Source organism: Mastigoproctus giganteus, chromosome 1 (assembly GCF_048544385.1).
Source record: "Mastigoproctus giganteus isolate SK-2022 chromosome 1, ASM4854438v1, whole genome shotgun sequence".
In the NCBI taxonomy this organism is placed as follows: domain Eukaryota; kingdom Metazoa; phylum Arthropoda; class Arachnida; order Uropygi; family Thelyphonidae; genus Mastigoproctus; species Mastigoproctus giganteus.
In genome coordinates this window covers 236,302,018-236,322,167 of record NC_143575.1, presented here as the reverse complement: position 1 = coordinate 236,322,167, position 20,150 = coordinate 236,302,018, and the positions used below count along the sequence as shown (strand labels likewise).

The following is a 20,150-nucleotide window of genomic DNA, read 5'->3' as shown; positions in this document are numbered from 1 at the left end:
TAACAGAGGTAACTAAATCGCTTCCTACGTCAATTTAAGCATCTATTGCGTTACACAATTCTCTGATAAAGGAAAAGCTTTGCATTATCTCAACTGAGAAACAGAGGAGTCTAGAATGCACATTCCCAAGCAGAGAAGTCGATCAATAGCCTAATAGGAACTCGCCCAGGTTTCTCCAATTCACTCTCATTTTTTACAACAGTTTATTCATTCTCTCACCCAATTTTCACTGTATGGGCAGTACACGTGGTCATCTCAAACTGTACCGTATGCGGTAAGGATACATTTTACGAAGGAAAGACGGGATATTTTTGAATAACTTTCATATCCAACTGAAGTTCATTACAGTTGAATATAAAGCTATTCAAAACGAATCCGGTTGGCCAATACTGGATGAAGGCAAATCGGCAATATCGAAATAAATCGGTGCACATTTACGGATCTATACATAATATTCCAAATGTCGTAGCTGAGTTAAATAAGGACTCTTTCAATATAGGAAAGATATTTTCAAATACTACCTCCAGTTCAACTTCTATAGGCAGCATTAATTGATGTATAAACCATTCGAATGTATTTAAATTTTGTCTAGTACCCACGAAAAATAAATCAGATTATTACGTAATCACCTGCCATTGAAATGCCTATGTTATGTTACAACAGAGGGGTATCGTGTTCTTATTCGTTCATCCCACCAATACTTCAAATTTTTTTAGGACAATCACTAATAGTCACGGGTTTACTATGTTGTAACCTATTTCACAACACACAAGAAATTATTAAGATAAAATATTTAAAGTAAATATAAATAATTAAGTTAAATTACAATGCAGCCAAATGGTTGTCTTATTTTTTAACTTAATTTTTATTAAAGAGCATTTTCACTTATAATCCATAAAGTTATTACTCATAACCATTGTTAATCGCATTATTTCAATTAAGGTACTTTCTCAGTATACCATTTTTATATAAATACGTTCAATTTATTTGAAATTTCCACCGAAACGTTAAACCTCAGCGTTTAAATTTTCTTTTGAATATTCGTGGTGACCGATAAGCAGAGGAGCACTTTGACTTCTGCTTTCCCATAAACATTTTAAAGAATCTTATAAAAACCTTTAACAGCATATTTTGGTCCTATTTGACAAAGCCCTTGAATAAGGGCTTTGTCATATTTGAATAAGCCCTTGAATAAGGGCTTTGTCATATTTGAATAAGCCCTTGAATAAGGGCTTTGTCATATTTGAATAAGCCCTTGCATTGCAATTAACGATTAATTCTTCAACTCTTTCTGTTAAATTGAAACATGAGCAATATATAAGATGAAAGACGCTTTTTTAAAATCCAAAATGATTAGTGTGGATATTACCAAAAAAAAAATCTAATAAATAAATATATCGAAAACATAAAATAAGCAAAGTTAACATTCAAATTCTGCCAAACGTTATTTTGGTAGGACAAATAAAGATTTATTTAAATTCGATAAATTCCTTTGTCTGTCATTAATTGTATTTACTTTTTTTCTGAGGTAAGACAGATATAGGTTTGTGTCATAAATAAAGAAAATTGATCCTTTTTTGTTGTATTTCGAAATGCATTCCGATCTTGTGTTTGTTCCTTAATTTTGAGCACCGCTGTATATGAATAAGTCACTGACGTAAAGTAGAAAGTTTTATTGCAATAATAATAATAATAAATTATTATTATTAATTTACTATTTTTCACTATTTATTTATCTATTTTTGCTATTTATTTAATAATAAATTATTATTATTAAATAAACATTAAACTTTTACTGTTATTTTACCAAACACTATTACGATTTGATAATTTTATGAATGTCTAAATTCTTCAAAATTTTTAAAGCTCCGAATTCCATGAAGTTATAATTTCGATTTTAATTTTTCTCTTAACTTTGATTTCTTCAGGATGTTTCTAAATTGCGCAGAACATATCTAGAAGAACAGAACATTCATAGCTATATATCATAAAAAAAAGTTCCTATAAACACGTCTAAATGTCAAGATATTAAACATGAATCATAAATTACAAAACAGTGTAAAATGTGAAAAGATTTTTGTTTCAGTTATATTCAAAACAAAAGTACAAACCATACGTACCAACACCGACGTAAATTGTAATGTTTTTAGTGATGGGATTAATCGAATTATTTCCATAGTCGAACGATTAGTTAGAAAACAACTTAGACGTTATAGAAATTATATATATCGGGTGGTTATAAAATAAGTTTCCCTATTCAGGAGACTCTAGTGTCAAGACGGTTAGAGATAGCGCTGCGAAAATCGGTGGGTATGTCATTTAGGGTATGGGGAAGCGATTTGTAGCAGGAAGAAAAAAAAAAAAAAAAAAAAAAGCTAAAATTTCTGCCACCAGGGGAGAAATTGGCACTATAAACATGAGATGGAATACTAAACTTAGGATTAGATTTTAATATTAGAACTTAGAAATCTACAGATATTGTTCTATGCGCTTTCCTTCACTTGAGATGACATTCTGAAAACGGAGGATTGCGTGCGGCACAGTTTCGAGTAGCATCTAATCGGGAATGTTGGCTGCATGCTCTTTAATGCTTGCTTTCAAAACGACAAACGCCACGGTAAACTCTGTCTTTCAGGTATCCCCATAGCCAAAAATCACAGGGATTGAGATCTGCTGATCGGGCTGGCCAGAACTGCGGAAAGTCTCTAAAAATAATTTCCGAATGTTGAACGCAGCAGTTCCTTCACTTGTCGACCAACGTGGGGAGGAGCACCATCTTGCATGAACACTACGGTCTTCAAGCATTGCCTTCCTTGCAGAGCGGGAATAATATGATCTCCTAGAAGAGCGCAGTACCGTGCACGTTATGGGGAGGCCATGAAGTGTAGACTCTTCAAAGAAAAATTGTCCGATTATAAACTCTACTATGAATCCACACCATACTGTAACGTACGGACTTTGTAGTGGTCTTTCATGCACAGCAGATAGACTAGAAGTTCCCCATATTCGAGAGTTTTGTGCATTTACAGCCCCATGAAGAGTGAAATGTGCCTCATCAGACCACAAGATCATTCGAGCCCATGTATCGTCAAGTTCCATACGAGCCAGAAATCGTAGAGCAAAGTCTATTCGTTGTTGCTAATTACAATACTTTAGTTCTTGCACTACGTGAATCTTGTACGGGAACCAGCATAAAATTATTCGAAGCACTGTACGTACAGTAGACCAAGGAAGACTGAAGTCTCTTGACACGCCTTTGACACTACTGACTGGTAGTGTTTCGCATTCTGACCATTGCAACTGCCACTTCATCCACTACCTCCGTTCTGATATACGGTCGTGCCCTGCCTGGAATTACACCTAACTCCCCGGTCGGTCGCTTCAAATTTCTTTATTAGTTTTCGAAGCCCCACTGATGTCAAAGGTCCTTTACGCAAACCTTTAAGTTTTAAGTGCTGCATCAGCGTTACTATTATTCTGGTAGAACAGTTTTACTAAAAGAGCAGGTTCCTTTTTTGCAGCAGCCATAATGGTTATTGACGGTGGCGTTGGCCTTTCTGCTTTTATCTAACAGGATGTCATTTGCGTAAGCAGCGTGTCTTGAAGTAAATGACAACTTTTACATATGTGCAGCGCCGTTTTTCCTCATGGTGGCGGAAATTTGAACTAATTATTTTTCTTCTACAAATCGCTTTCCCATACCCTAAATGACATACCCACCGATTTTCACAGCGCTAATTCTAACCGTTTTAACACTAGGGTCTCCTGAATAGGGAAACTTATTTTATAACTACCCACTATATTGCGAGTTACAAGGTGTCAGTTTTGAAATGGCTGTCAAAAATGAAACAGAGATGCATTTGGAACCATCCATATTACGTCACGTTTATGGGGAAGCGAGATCGCTGATATTTTTGAACGATTTATAACAAAGAGGGTGAGGGATTCAAGAACTTTTGGCGTAGTTTCTGAAATAAATTTTAAAATATATTTAATTTCTATTCTTTGAATAAAAGACATTTTCAAAGTTCAGAAGATTTTTCATCACCGATCGTTTCTGTATTATCTGTTCTCCAACTAATCCTGCCCTCGTGGGTAGCACAGTTGTTAGAATCGCTGTCCTCCCCACACCGGGTGGAAAAGACCCGAGTTCGAGTACCATCGATGACGGCAGGAATTTTTAAAGGTCTTTTTCACAACGTAGCTGAGTTAGTCGGTCTCAGGCAAGGGCAGCATGGTTTTATCTCCCGGAAACTCTGGTTTTCCGTCCAGCAAACAGAAAATCGACCACAGAACACGCACAATTTACAGACAGTATACACGGAGCAATATGGCCTTAGTTGCCAATGCGCCTAAAAACTAATTACAACAACTAATCCTTACACCAAGAAAGCAGAATTTACTAAAGGTTGAAACAAAGTTTTGATTGTAATAACTTGTAATGGCAGCATCGACATTACTCCTATTCAGAAACGAAAAGGATAGCATTTTTATCATTTGAGTTATAATATGAATTTAATAAAGAGCTTTTAATAAAACAAATGGGGCGATAATTACTAAAAGTTTAGGAAATCAGCTGCTGGATATAAACGTTCTTTCTGATTTTCAGAAAAATGATCAATACACAGAAAAACACGGAATAAAATAGATATCTTAAATTGCCTAATTTTAAACTTCGTTGTAGTTGAAGGAATTGTAGGACGTAGATTTGAATTTCGAAACTATTAATTTTTTATTCAGTTTATTTTTATTAAATTATGAAAACTTTTCCATATGCCATGAAAATTTTCATGAAATATGAATATTTATCCTCCCGTTTCTCCTCATAAAATTGCATTTTCTATGTAGGATAAATATAATATACAGTTTATGACGCATGTACAACAGAATACTATTCATTACATCAAAAAATAAAACCTGTTTCTTTTTTTAGAAACAATGCTTCAGATATTAGTTACAACGAACTTTTGGAAGTGGAAATTAGGAGGGCGTTAGAGGAAGAATCTTCAATTTGTGAAGTAATTTTATGGTGGATTTTGTAAAGATGTTTGACAAGGGAGGGTTCAAAAATTGGGGTGACGTATATATCGATGGTTCTTTTCATTATTTTTATATGCCTAATGTCGTGTTTCAAAAAAATTATTCGCTAACCAAAAATGGTTAAAAAAACCAAAATGGAATTTTACGTATCCTGCTTCGTTAGGCACGACTATAAACGCAATTCATCCAAAAAAGGCTTTGTTATTCGAAATTTGTTCGCAGGTTACTATTGAATCGAAGGTCTTTGTCATGCAGATTAAAACCACCAGTGTAGAACTTTCAGGAAATAAGTGCCATCCGGAAGTAGACAGACGCTGGTATCATTGAAGCAATGAAGATTTTCAGGCTTCCATGTGGGACTTCAATGGGTGAAAGGAAGGAAACGTTTGTGTCAGGAGCTTACAATTTTTGTCTTTTAAAAATGATAAAACTTTAGTGGTACTAAAATTTTCTGTTGTCACTTCATTAAATATCATTACGGTTAATTATTGTCACTTGTTTCCTCCATATCTGAAAATGGTTCTTCTATGACTTGAAATCTTATTCAACTGATGGTAATGGACGAATTATTTTCAAATGTTCACTATTATTATAATTTACGCTCGATTAAACAAAAAAATCGTTATATTTTTCAGCAGTCTTTTCTAGAGTAAATACAAAATACGAAAAGAAGTATAACTAAGTTTTTAGTCCAGAATTCATAAGTTAAAGTCACTTAATTAAGCTTAAAAGCAGCGTCTCATAAAGTATAGGCGACAGCTTCTTTTGCACTGATATTTTCCGATATTAGTGCCAGCCCAGTTAGTTTTCTGTTTATTAATCGAGGAAGTCACGGACAATAAATTTTAATTCCAAAGAATAAATGCGATATATTTTGTTCAAGTTACACTAATTTGCAAAAAACAATTTTTACCTACCTCTGTTTGAATTGTGACATAAGACTTTATAAAAGTCTCCTTTACTTGTCTTTAATGTTGGCTGCAACTGAGGCCCATTATCTGCATAGAGGAGATCCTTGGGATACAGCGTGCATTGACCACTTTCCATATCGTAGTGAAACCAACGACATATATAAGGAAGTTGTTGCTGGTCGTCCCTTGGGACACAACGTTGCGAACATTGTTCAGCATCTTGGGTCGAGATGACTTCCCAGCCATCAACATTATCTGGTTTTTTCTCCGATTCCATTATAAATGTAAGGTGGGTACAGTCTTCGGCAGCTGAATCGGAAAGGCAAAAAAATGGATGAACGCGAAGTAGAAAATGATTTATAAATACTGTACTAATTTTAGCTGAAGAAAAGAGAATGTCAAATAAAACAGAATTTCATTTTACACGTTATGCTGAAGCATGAAAAAAAAAAAATGAATGGGGCGTTTGGAAATAAAGCCTAGAATGAAAAGTCCGAACATATAACTGGTAGAGGAAGACATCAGCATGATGTTTTTTCGCTTTAAGCAATTACACTGAGTGATCACTGAATTATGACCACTTACCTAATACTTCGTAGGTCCTCTTTTTTCCCTCAGTACAGCAGCTATCCGACGTGTCGTTGATTCAACAAGATGTCGAAAGCGTTCGGGAGGTATGGCCAACCAAGCTGTGAGTAATGCAGTCAGCAATGCAAGTATGGAGGTGATTGGTGTATCCAGACACCTGATATGCCTTTCCATGTATCCCACAAGTGCCTATGGGATTGATATCGGGGAATTTCGGAGCTCAATCGATATGCTGGAAGTCAGAACTGTATTCCTCAAACCATTCTTACAACAAGTGCCCGATGGCTCGGTGAATTGTCATCTTGGAAGATACCATCGCCACTCGGGAAAAAGTGTAACATAGCGGGGTGTACACAGTCAGCAAGCAGTTGACGATAGTGGAGGCCACTGATACGTTGTTCCACATGCACCAGGGGTCTAAGTTCCTGCCAGTGAAACATGCCCAACACCATACATCTGCCTCCACTGGCCTGCACTTTTGATACCATGCATGGTGGATGAAGAGCCTCATGTTGTTGACGCCAAATCCGTACAGGATCATCCACGGTGTGGAGTGAATAACATGACTGATCCGACCAGCACACCTTCTTCCAGCTTTCTAAAATCCAACTTGCATGCTCTTTGCACCAGGCGAGTCTTTTACGCCGATGAACCTTAGTTAGGAGAGGATGCCGTAGGGGTCGTCTGTTGGTATAGCCCGTACGTGCAAGCCAGCGATGCATGGTCATGCCAGATATTGTTCCGGGTTGGCCCATGTTGTATTGGGTAGTCAACTCTTCAACAGTGCTGCGCCTGTTCGCCTGTACGAGTCGTCGGACCCGGCGTTCACCTCTAACATCAACCTTTCGCTGACCTTTGCAGTTTTGCCGTCGGGTCGTTGTTTGACCATTTTGACGCCACTCCTGGTATACTTTAACTACAGCGGCTCTCGAACACCCCACCAGTTCAGCAATTTGGGAAATCGAGGCACCAGCTCGTCGCGCACCCACAATCTGTCCTTTATCAAAGTCCGATAAATCCTTCCTTTTACCCATCACGCTCGGAATTTTACTATCTACTGAACCACTGACACCTTATCTATGCTACGTAGGTCGACTAACTCCGCACTCTTGTACCTCATGTGGTCAACGGGTCGCATTCAGTTTTCATAGGGTTGGTCATAATTCAGTGATCACTCAGTGTATATCAACTAAGAGTGGAAAGTACAGCATTTATTTTGATTATTGGTTAAAATTTGCTCTAAAACAGATTTCACAAATATCATTTGGAACAAACAGAATCGATACAAATGTCACCACAGGTTGGATTAGTGGCAGGGTCGGACTATTGCGCATACCACTCACCAACTTCATTATGAGTATTGTATGAGCCTTTGTAGGATAAATAACAAGATTTAAAGCACACGGTGTAAATTTTAATATATGAAAAATTTAAGTTACCATATTTTTTTGTTTGAGTTTTTTATCGGCCCTTTCTTTTCATATTCCTGGGCACAATGCATGTAAGTGCTTTGGTAATAAATGGGACATGAATAGCAGAAAACTAACTGCATTAACCATTGAATAAATTCTATCTAGAGGTCTTCAAAGTGTTCGCTGAAATAAAAAATAATATATTATATTTTACTTCTATAATTTCAAAAAGAGCTTCTTAGCTTCACAAACGGTGTAGGATAAAAGAAGATCCGATGCAGTTAACATATGAATGTTACGAATATCAACATAAATTTTTGTGTTAATATTCATTACGCATTGAAAATTTAATGTATAGGCACAAAACCTCTGCTTTGGGAAAAATATATATAATAATTATAAAAGCAAAAAGATTACGAAGAGGATAGTATGGTGTTGTTGTTATTGTTGTTATTTGGTTTTTAGAAGCATTAGCAACTTAAAAGTTCGCGAGGAACTTTACTTTCATTCTTTTAGCTTGAGACATTGTGATGGCATTACTACTGTCAGAACTATTTGGCTCTTTCTGGAATAAGCAGTCTGATCCAAATTGCTACGATTCAGTATTAGGCCTAACTATAAGCTAGGTCTAATGATCTAGAAAACGTTTATAATATTGAATAAAAACGTTCAACTAACCTCTTAATTAATCTGTAAGGTTCTAATGGTTTTTCGCTTGGCAAGCTTGTTTTTGAATACAATAGGATGATTAAAAATACTAGATTTTTATCCATTTTACTAAATAGCCCTAATTTATTTCGCTATGCGATTACACAGCAGCGCCACTCCCTCTGGTTAGTTGTGTATACGAAGTTAACAGACGAAAATTGAGCGCGTGTAAACTTGCAGATAATTAGATTATTATAACTGTTAAAGATTTTAAAAAATAATAAAAAAATCACGCTAGAATAAACTTACTTTTTTCTCAGTTAGTCAACACTTCGTTCAGTAAATACTGTATATTTAAACAAATTGGGTAAATTTTATTAAAGTACAAAAATTCACGTATTCTAATAAAAAATTACTAATCCGAAAAATATGTGTAAGTATACGTAATTATTTAAATAATCATCTATAAAACGGTGCCAAAAGTAATGCACTTTCAACCCAGCAGTTGTTCCGCTTGGGGAGCTGGTATCGTTCTAACCTCGAATTTTTACTAATTAATTAAATTATTATCCAAAAACTGTAGCTTTTTAACTAACACTACAGGGTTGTTTAAAATTGATTTAGAAAACAACTGCATTTATATTTTAAAAATTAATTATAAATTCAGTTGTTTTCCATTCGGCATCTACAGCGAATCGACTCCCATGGCCGAGACCTCATTCGATATACCATAGTTACACCACCGGTGGCAATTCAATTGATCAAAGTGCAGTGTTTAATGCTACAGCTTTTTTGAGAAGACGGTCGAAGCATTTCGGATTACTCGAGATTGGGAAGACAAGTAACCGCAACTGAAGATACCTTCGTTATCACTGTTGCCACAGTTTTGGACGGAAACTAAAGAAAGAAAACGGAAATGTTGCTAAGGAAGCCTCTATGTCCAAAGTGAGCGTTTATCGGATGCAGAAAGAAGTATTACGAAAGCGAATGGTTTCTGCCAGATGTGTTCTAGCAACAAGTGACCCCTTTAATGAACAAATATAACTAAGAAATTCTAATACACCCTTCATATAATCTGGACACGATCTCCATCATCGCCGCTGGACTTCAATTTTTTTCCAAAGATGAGGGAATCCCGTACCATTTGCAAAATTCCATTCTCGTCTCTTAACAAACTTTCAGAAACCATGACCCATGGATCCAATAATTCAGCCAAAAAAGGTTGCTAGTATTTAAAAGCTTCTATATCGAAGGCAAGCAGTGATTGACAAGCGTCAGATTATACTGAAGGAGTATAATAATTCTTTTGAAATAAAAATTTATTGCTTTACACGACATTACCGCGTTCATTCCTTTAGGAAATACCCTCGTAGTAGAGTATTTGCTTGTAACATACAGAACTAATTATACAATTGTTCGCTATATAACAAAGCTATACATGAACTTTCAGAAATCCGTTGAAAAGCTTAATGTTTATCTAATATTACTTTAAACATTTAATAATTATTTAGGAACTCTGAAGACAATTCTACGAAAATTATATAAGTCTCTGGAGATAATTCTACTACATAGTTAAAAAAACCCGTTAAAATTCTTCCTCCTTGAAGTGCACTTCATTAAATTTACCCAGCTTAAAACTGCTAATGTTGGTGCTATAAAACTCAAAATTGAAGAAACAACTATTGAAAACGTAATGGCAAAAAGAGTGCTAGTCTTTTCGAAAAGCCGATATCGATTGTACTACAAGCAAGTCTGCGCGGCAGGACAGTGGTATCATCGCCTTCGTCCCCACACCGGGTAGAAAAGGCCAGCGTTCGAATCCTTAATGAGCCTTCATTAAGGAACTTTAATGAGCTTTTTTCACTCCGTGGCTGAGTTAGTCGGTCTCAGGCGTAGATAGTAAGGTTTCCCCCCTCGCAAATCGAGTTTTTCGTCCAGCAAAACAGGCAAATCGACCATAATACCCAATGCGCACCCAGACATAATACCCAATGCACGGCAGATGTATTTAATTATTCGGGTAGCCTAAAAATAATAGTTTTTTTTTTTTGTTTGTTTTTTTTTTTTTTTTTTTTTTTTTGTAATACAAGCAAGATTGCACCATCTGAAAATCTTCCCAACAAAAACCAGCTCTATCCTGCTGAAGGGTATTCTAAATGTCCAGCAACCACACACAAATAAAAATTGGAGGTAAAACAGTTAAACTAACAACGCAGCTAAAACATCTTGGCAGCAGCATCCTCGATCCAAACTGTCATTACAAGCACATCTTAAAAATCTGAGAGTAAAGATCAGAAATTGTGCTGTCCTGGTTGCTAGAGTCTCACGACATAAATAGGAACTGAAAGCGCACTCTGTCATTGTTTTACAAGGCCATATTTATCTCAGCTATTACCTATTCTTATTATTCTGTTATTAGTCTTATTTATTCCCAACTATTCTGGCATCTGGTTCACGAAGGCCACAACTGCAACAAACAGGAAGACCCTTGTAACTATTCAGCGTTCAATCCTCTTAACCATCACCAGTGCCTGCTGCACAGTTAGCACCCATGCACTACAGACCCTTCCACTTGATTTGGAGATCGTCCGCTGCGGACTTCTGTACCAAATGTCCAAAAGGGATCCTTTATACCTTCCGAGGCTTCACAGTGGACCCGGCGAACAGCTGCAGAGCAGAAAATAAACGTCTTGTTACCCATCTACATTAGGGATGGCAAGAAAGATGGACAAACTCACCTAAAGGTAAAATCACGCGAAAATTTATCCTTGACATTGGCAAAGGGTAACTGAGTTCTCCCCTCTGGTTCTCCCCCGGCCTGTACCCAACTTTTCTCTTGACTGGACACGGATCTATTAAAGCAAAAGCTGACAACACTTGATGCATGACTGTCCATTACACCAAGACCTACAATGCATCTTCATTACTACGATAGAATACCTACCAAGAAATCGAGAAAATCATCTGTTAGACTCTGAAGAGGATTACAACGCTTTCACATGCTTCGCGCAAAACCTCTTCACACGACGAAAAACCCAGCAAGTGGCCAACAGACGAAATAATATCAACGACAATCAATTGTGAAAAAGTACCTAAATTAGACTCTTGGGTACACTTGACTGGATAAACAATCTAACCTTGACGAATCTATACAGAACTTGTCTTATTCTAAGATTGTCTTGGCCTGATGTCGATGTGTACTGAGCTCCCTTGCTCAGTACGCTTTGATTCCTGTTCCCTTACCCCACTTGCCTTATGGAGTAAGCTACATCCTCCTTGGGGATGTCTTCCTCCACGTCCCCAATATTTCTACCTTTCCTTTCCCACTTGATACTGCTCCCAAATTCTCCTTTTTTTTTTTTTTTTTTTTTCTTCTTTTTCTCCCCCTTTTTTTAAAACTTGATCTCTGTCCAGGAAGCTCAGTCGACCCTGGCAACTACCAGCCAGAGAAGCAATCTCTACTGCCTGGCTCACCTCCTAGTGGTGTGTGTATACAGGCAACGTGGAGTCGCAACAGGGGCCCCGCTGCCAAGAAGCCAGAAGAAGGACAGAACACGACATAAATCTACATAAACCCACACTCCACACACACACTTCTGGCTTGCAGAGTACTGTTTTCCTCACAAGAGTACTAAAGGCGCAGTTGTGGGAAACCACCAGTGGGGCCTCATCCCCAAACACTATGTATACTACGTAATACAAGCAGAATAAAGAGGTGAGTTATCAAGATAATAATTATTATTATTAACTTGATAAATCTTAACAATATTTAAACATTTAATTATATAATAAACTGAATATATTTCTTAATTTAAATTACACTTACCTGAACGACAGTAATTCTCATAATAGTCACAGTTCGGACATTCCTTAAAATTGTTTGGATTCACTGAGCGCGTCTCTTTACTTATTCGACAGCTCTGAGCACCTTGATCATAAGTTACAGAGAGGCAATCTCGATCTGTGACACACTTTGATAAACATTCTGTACTGTTGGCGGCATGTTCCTCCTTGGTGTTAGGATTTGGTTCAGTCAGATAACCAGGGATTCTAATCAGGCAACTTCTTTGATTTATAACATGGGCTGGTGATACTATGGAAACCAGAAGCGAAAGGCACAAAAAGAAACAGACAGAGTAAATTAGTAAGTTAAGCAGAGTAAACAACAATAATACATAATTTTTTGACATTTGGACAACTCAGTGGCTAGCACCAATTTTTTTTAACAATTACCGTAGGTTATCCAAATACCATGCACACGGTTGATTTTTGATAAATTATTAAAAATATATTTATATACCAATAAATGTGCATGTAGAAATAAACTATTCTAACACTTCATACACCAAGATAAGCAAATTTAATAAATGAGCATCATGTTACAAGTCCCTTAACAGTTTCTTGTTCACATGCACAATGAGTAAGAACATGGATTACAAAATTTCTTAGGTGGAAAAGACTTGAGTTCGAATCCCGTCAGTAACGAGAAGAATTTCTATGGGTCTTTTTCACAACGTGGCTGAGTTAGTCGGCCTCAGATAAAGGGGGTAGCATGGTTTTCCTTCCGGAAACTCGGGTTTTTCGCCCAGCAAAACAAACAGCAGAACACGTAATTTACAGACAACATATATGGCGTAATATGGCCTAAGTCGCTGATGCGCTAGAACCATACAACAACAACCTACCAGACAACCAACTCATCGATGACGTGAGGAATTTTTATGGACCTGTTTCACAACGTGGTTGAGTGAGGGTAGCATGGTTGTCTGGTACACCTGTCTGATGCATGGTTGCCTGATGACGTGAGGAATTTTTATGGACCTGTTTCACAACGTGGTTGAGTGAGGGTAGCATGGTTTTTTCAACCGGAAACTGGGTTTTTCGCCAAAAAAGAGCAAATTGACCACAAAACATACACACAATTTAATTACAGTATATACGGCTTAATAAGGCTTAGTTGTTTACTTTACAACAGACAAGCAATATGACTTATTTTCTCCTACTTCTATGATTTTAAGCCAGTGCTAATATCATGTTGTAAGATATGTTATTTACACTTTATATGACATATACATGACATGACGTGTTAGAATAGTTTAATTTTTTATTGATATCAACCGCGAAGAAAACGTTTAATTTAAAGACATGGTTAAATGTGCATTTATTCAATAGTTTTAATATACAAGTGCAATATCATGAAATGTGTATTCCAGTACATGTTTCATTTAGACTTCTGCTTCAATATAGCAGCTTAGCTACTTCCCACCCGAATGGTGTCTGGGTTCGAGTTCCATCTTATACAGGAGGAAGTTCTGACAACATTATCATTCAAATGTGAGTCAGACGGCCTAAAGCAGAATATGAAGTTTTACCGTCCCGTAAACATGAGCTGAATATACGCCCTCGCGAGTAGCAGAGTGGATATAATTACCGTCCTCCCTACCATGGCTGAAAAAGGCTGAATCCCGTCAATGACATGAGGAATTTTTATGGACTTTTTTTCACAACGTGGCTGAGTTAGTCGGTCTCAGATGAAAGTAGCTTGGTTTTTCATTCAGCAAACAGGCAAATCGACCACAGAATGCAAGCAATGGCCTTATTGCTTTGACGCTTAACGCATATGCTGAATGTGCAGCTGCAGACCCATTCAACGGCGCTGAGGATAATGGAAAGCTACCATATGCTCGCCTTCATCATCATGTTTTGTTCATGTCCACTACATATTGGCAATTCTCTCTCTCTCTCTCTCTCTGTCTGTCTGCATTTGGAAAATGATGCTTGTTAGAGTTTGCCATTTCTGTTCTGTTTCACTTTAGGAACCACATTCACATACAGTTGACAGTTTAAGAGATAAGTTGATGCAAACGCTTTGTTAACAGTAACACGATGTATGCGTTGTTGTTATCCAGGAGCCTGATCCATGCATAAGATGCGCATCTGGTTTTTAATGCAAAAAGTTTCTGAAAAAAGTGGGCATGGTATTTGTATAACTTATTTATATATATTATTTTCTTTCTTGTTTATTAAAATATGTCTATGATTAAACTTCAATATTTAACTATTGGATTGATACGTACTCGGCAAACACACTTTGGAGAAATACCAACAGTTATCTTGCTTGACTAAAATTCCACTTCCTTCAGGTGGGACTGTGTTGGAGTAAAAGTAACATGTAGACTGCTCGTACAGATTCGCACCAGGAGGCGAAGATGGGTCGCTGTGGTCTAGAACACCATTTGTATTTGAGGCGTCAGGTGGTAAAATTCTCTTTCCGGGTAAAAATGCAAATGATTTGCATTCCTTGATGACCGTAGTACGATGATCCGAACAACGGGTCATGCAGTCTTTTAGAACATCAGCAGGCATCCCCGGCCTTGTAACCTAGAAAGAAATACAAAACAATATATATTCAAAGTAGCGATCAAATAATTTGGATGATATAGCACGATATTCGAAGCCACTTGAATTCTTTTTAATAATCAAATTTATTTGAAGTATATTTATAAAACAGGACCATAACAATAAGATACGCATAATAATAATTTTTTTTCTTATATTCTATTTAAATGTTTACTACATCTATAAAATATAATTATATACTTAACTAGCTTCTACTAAAGTGAGGTGTACTTATAACACCCTTACACATATCTTATACTTGTATATACGGTACTGTACATAAACAAATACCAGTGGGGTATCAGAAATTTCGTACCCTGACCTAAATAAAACATCAGTAGGATATAAGTTGTCTATATATTCAATAACTAACAGTGAAATATCATTCCCGTAGGACAGGTGATGGTACACCAGAGATGGAGACCGGAATCTGAGGAAGGACGCTATGGTTGATAAAGTGGAGTATCGAGCAGTGATCAAGTTCCCGCATTTGCAGGGCAAGAAAGCTCAGGAAATTGACGGAGAAATTAAAGCTGTGTATGGGCAGAATTGTCCATCCTATGACACTGTAAAAAAGTGGAAACGTGAGTTCCAGTGCGGTCGTACAAGTGTCTTTGACGAGCCAAGAGAAGGACGGCGACGATACCACAGTGCTACCGCGCAGACCCCTTTTACATGACCATCTGCACATGTCTAAGGTCTCCGCACGATGGGTTCCAAGATTGCATTCGACCTTCAGCAAAGGCGTCAGCAATGTTCTCGCCAACTGTTGGATTTGTGTAACGGGGATGTTGAGAACTTTTTTGATCGGTTGGTGACAAATGACAAATTCTGTGTGTACCAGTATGATCCAGAGACTAAAGACATGTCAAAGACATGCGTGGATGCCGCTTTGATTCGTCTCAGGAAGTCATCAATGAAGTGGAATCGTGGTTTCAGACAAAGTGCGGACTTCTATGATCAAGGCATTAAACAACTGATCCATAGATGAGAGAAATGTGTTACTATACATGGAGAGTACATAGCAAAGGTTGAAGTTTCTGTGAAGTTTCACCTTTATAAGTCTATTATTTCTAGGTAAGGGTACGAACTTTTTGATACCCCCCCTCCTATATGATTCGGATAATATAGTTAATGGTAAAACTATTACTTCATCTTTCAAAAATTCTATCTAATGACTGGATCATTTCAAATGAACTGCAGCTAACCCAATGCTTTTGCTTTATCTGCAATATTTTTTGACACTACAGAAAAATTAGTGTTTATTACAGTGCTTGTCGAACTGTACAAAGAAAACCATGGAACTGTCTTATTGGCATTCGTGAACATGATTAGCCACTAATTGATAATACTCGGTGAGTTATTCAATTACTTGTTCTCAACTTTTTTTAAGCCCAATGCGCTCCCTACCCCTTTATCGGGAATTATGTTCTAATGCTTCTCTTCAGGGAAATCAAAATAATTTCCTCCTATAAAACCAGTTGAAAAATAGTGTGAACATATTTACAAGAATTTTGATAGTGTATCCACGAATTTAAGATTTTTCTGTCAAAATAAAATCGTTAAGCAATTTAACGTAAAATAACATAGTTCTTAGATGCATGCATGAAGCCCATGTAATTGCTAAATACGGTGACGTTCCACGTATTCTACCTATTTTATGAATTCTTCTGACCTTAGGTGATCGTTCCGCAGTAGAAGCAGAAAATTAATTTATTTATTATCTTATAACTATTTAATATTCTATTTAAAAATTTCCATAGAAAACTTCAAGAAATTCACGATTCATGGTGCATTAGACCAGCGGCTCCCAATCGCTGGTTGGTATGATGTAACTAAAAATATAGATTTTAAGTTACATCATAACTATGCAAGAATCGCTTAATAAACAAATATAAGAGTTCATATTTGGAATACAAATATACATAAATACTATTTATAAACACAATATTTCCAGCAAATGCATAGCGCAGCGTTCTACTTACCACTTCAATTTGCTGTGTACTCAACCCCCCGCTGTTTCCCAGCCTGTAATTCGGCACCACTACATAGGTCATAACACCTTCTGGACAACTTTGAGCTGAAAAAATTATAATAATAGTAATTAATAAGATCATCGTGGAAACATTTTCATTTACAAAATATCACTTTACAGACTTTTCTAAGGGGTTCTCCATTATTCAATGTTTCAAAGTGTCATTTGTTTAGCTGTAGGAATATACACTGAGTGGACAGAAGTCATAGGATACCTACCTAGTAACGGGTAGGCCCATCTTTCGCCCTGATAAGGGTAGTCACACGGCGAAGCACTGAGTCCACTAGTTCACGATAGCGTTCCACAGGTATTTCCAACCATGGTTGCTGCAACGCTGTCCATAATTCCATCGCATTCCTGGGTGGAGGATCCAAATCTCGAACGGACCTTTCCGCAGCATCCCAAAGATACTCCACAGGGTTCATGTCTGGTGAACGGGGAGGCTATTCCATGGTGGTCAAATCAGCGAAATTCTCTTCGAGCCATGTTCTAGTCACCTTCGGCTCTGTGGAGAGGCGCATTTTCCTGTTGGAAGAGTCCATTTCCCTGTGGGTGCACGATGACCATGGAGGGCTGCAGATGGTCTGCAAGGATGGACACATAACCTGGACCGTTCATAGATGTGTCTAGACGTACCAGAGGTCCCAGCGTGTGCCAGTTGAACACCCCCCTCAGACCATTACCGACCGTCCACCTGCTGAACAGTTCCTTGTTGACATGAAGGGTACATAGGTTCGTGCAGTTTCCGCCGGATACGCACGCTCCCGTTCGCTCGAAATAATTGTAAACGGGACTCATCGGACTAGGAGACCCGTCTCCAATCTTCCAAGGTCCAGTGCAGATGTTCTTTCACCCAGTTGAGGCGTAGAGTCCTGTGACATGGTCTGGAACTTTGGTGGGTCGGCGGCTCCCATAACCTACTGCGACTAATGATCGCATGATGGTTTTTGTGGAGACGTTTCTGGCACCTTCCTCGTTGAAGTCGGCGGTGATTTGTGCCACTGTCGCTCTCCGGTTGGCTGAAACAATACAAAACAGATGTCGGCGGCCACGTTCATCCACCACCTTTCTCCGCCCACATCGTTGAGATGTTATTCCGAAAATGGCGTATTCTCGAAACAGTCCTGATACCATCAAACTGGAATAGTTCAATTTCTGTACCACATCAGTGATAGAGTTACCCATGCGTCGAGCACCTACTATCACCTCTCTTTCAAAGTCGGTTAACTCACGTTGAGATGTTATTCCGGAAATCCATACTGACATCGAATTACCGTCTACGTGAATGCAGTGATACATTGTACTTATATACCTGCCAAGCGGTGGGTTCGTCCGCTAGCGAGAGAGATGACAGCATCGCATTGTCCAGGAACTCAGTACCCCATAAATGCTGTCCTTTCAGTGTATATTGTTGGGAAACAAGTGATCGGTCTGAACTTCGCCGGGTTTGTGATGTGTTTGTCCTTAGCTTTCGGAAAAGTGGTTCCTTGATCTAGGATTGCGTCAGGGACCCTTATAAGCCAGGTGAACTGCTCCGCTATACGGCTGTGTATGCGTCTGAACTTGTAGCAATAAATTATTATTATGAATCTAACTGAACTCAATTTGAATCTAACTGAACATTATTTGGAAAAAAGCCTTATCAGATAATAAAGCTAATAATATCTGTTAAGGCAAAGACAAGTTAATACAGTTGGGTCTCCATATTCGCGGGATCTGTATTCGCGGATTCTTGTTTTCGCGTTGATGGTTGAAATTTATCATACTAAAAATTTGGCTGCTGCTAGCACCATTCACCCAGTGAGCGACATCCGAGTAGGACGGCGTGTGTCTTTCGTTAGGCTACTTGTGCTTAAAATATTACAGTGATTATGTGAATACCCATGGGTTCTAAACGAAGTGTATCTAGCGACGAACAAAAGACTAAAAGGGCCAAGAAATTGAAGACTTTGAACGAGAAAGTGCGGTACCGTACAATACATAAGGAAACAAGAAACTGAGATCAGAGAGGCAGTGCAAACTGGTTGAATTCTTATCGAATACGCGGCTTATGTACGTGATGAAGTGATGTTAAAAATGGAGAATGCACTGTTCATTTGGATCGAAGATCAGCACAAGAAAAACAACCTGCCTGTGAACATTGGTATGATTTCCGCTAAGGCCCCCTTTCTTTACAAGGTTTAACTCCTTGTACTAGAAGCACTGCGGAAACCACTTTCATTGCCAGCAAAGGTTTATTCCAGAAATTCAAGAGGCGTTATTCACTCCGCGGGTGAGTCTGCTTCAGCTGATCACGAGGCTGCTAAGGCTTACCCTGCACAACTGAAGAAGCTCATCGAGGAGAAGGGATATAAACCCGAACAGGTTTTCAAAGCCAATGAGACGGAATTATTCTGGAAGAAGATGCCTCAGCGCACTTATATAGCCATCGAAGAGAAGGCACAGGATTCAAGGCAGAAGTCTCGATGTGCCAACCCTGCTTCTTCTCCAGCCTCTGAGACTCCTACTACTGAGAAGTACTGAATCCTGTGGTGAATACCCTGGTGCATGCCTTGTTCTTAACTATGTAATAAAATTTTGATACAGTATTTTCAAAAGACTGTCGGGGAGTTTTGGCCATGTGCCAAAATTAACTGGATGACGCTATAAAATTAGAGCAATGACACGAATTTATTACAGAAATTATTACATAATTTCTACAAGAAAAAAAAAATTGTGTAGATGGCGCAAACTTCATATTATATTATATTATATTTTATTTTATTTTTGTCTAGAAATTAACCTACAACCTTCGGTTGCGCAAGGAGAAAGATTGTTAAACGAAAGACAGCTTGACTGATATATATCAAAGTGTTTTCAATATGTCTGTTCAATGTATTTGTTTAAAAACCGTTATGCAAATCATTCTAACCTCTCTACAAAAACTCTTATTGAGATAGAAATATATATTTGTGACATACTTAACCAAATGGCCTTGATTATTTGCAAGAAATAACTAAAATATTGGTTATAACTCATTATGAAATAAATTGTTAAAGCGATATACAGTTTTACACCAAAGAAACGAGGTATCAGATTAGTCATCTTGAAGATACGGCTAAAAGAGCTTAAGATGAG

The 20,150-nt window shown here is 37.7% G+C and overlaps 1 protein-coding gene across 1 annotated transcript in view; it reads right to left on the bottom strand.

Moving 5' to 3' along the window:
* Positions 1–20,150, bottom strand: part of LOC150091663 (uncharacterized) — a 61,809-nt gene that overhangs the window by 38,846 nt on the left and 2,813 nt on the right. Inside the window, exons 2-5 of the mRNA XM_090369156.1 lie at positions 16,984–17,078; positions 14,707–14,980; positions 12,426–12,692; positions 5,958–6,332 (exon numbers count right to left, since the gene is read on the bottom strand). Of these exons, the coding sequence (XP_090225282.1) occupies positions 5,958–6,332; positions 12,426–12,692; positions 14,707–14,980; positions 16,984–17,078 (1,011 nt within the window). The remainder of the gene's footprint in view (positions 1–5,957; positions 6,333–12,425; positions 12,693–14,706; positions 14,981–16,983; positions 17,079–20,150) is intronic.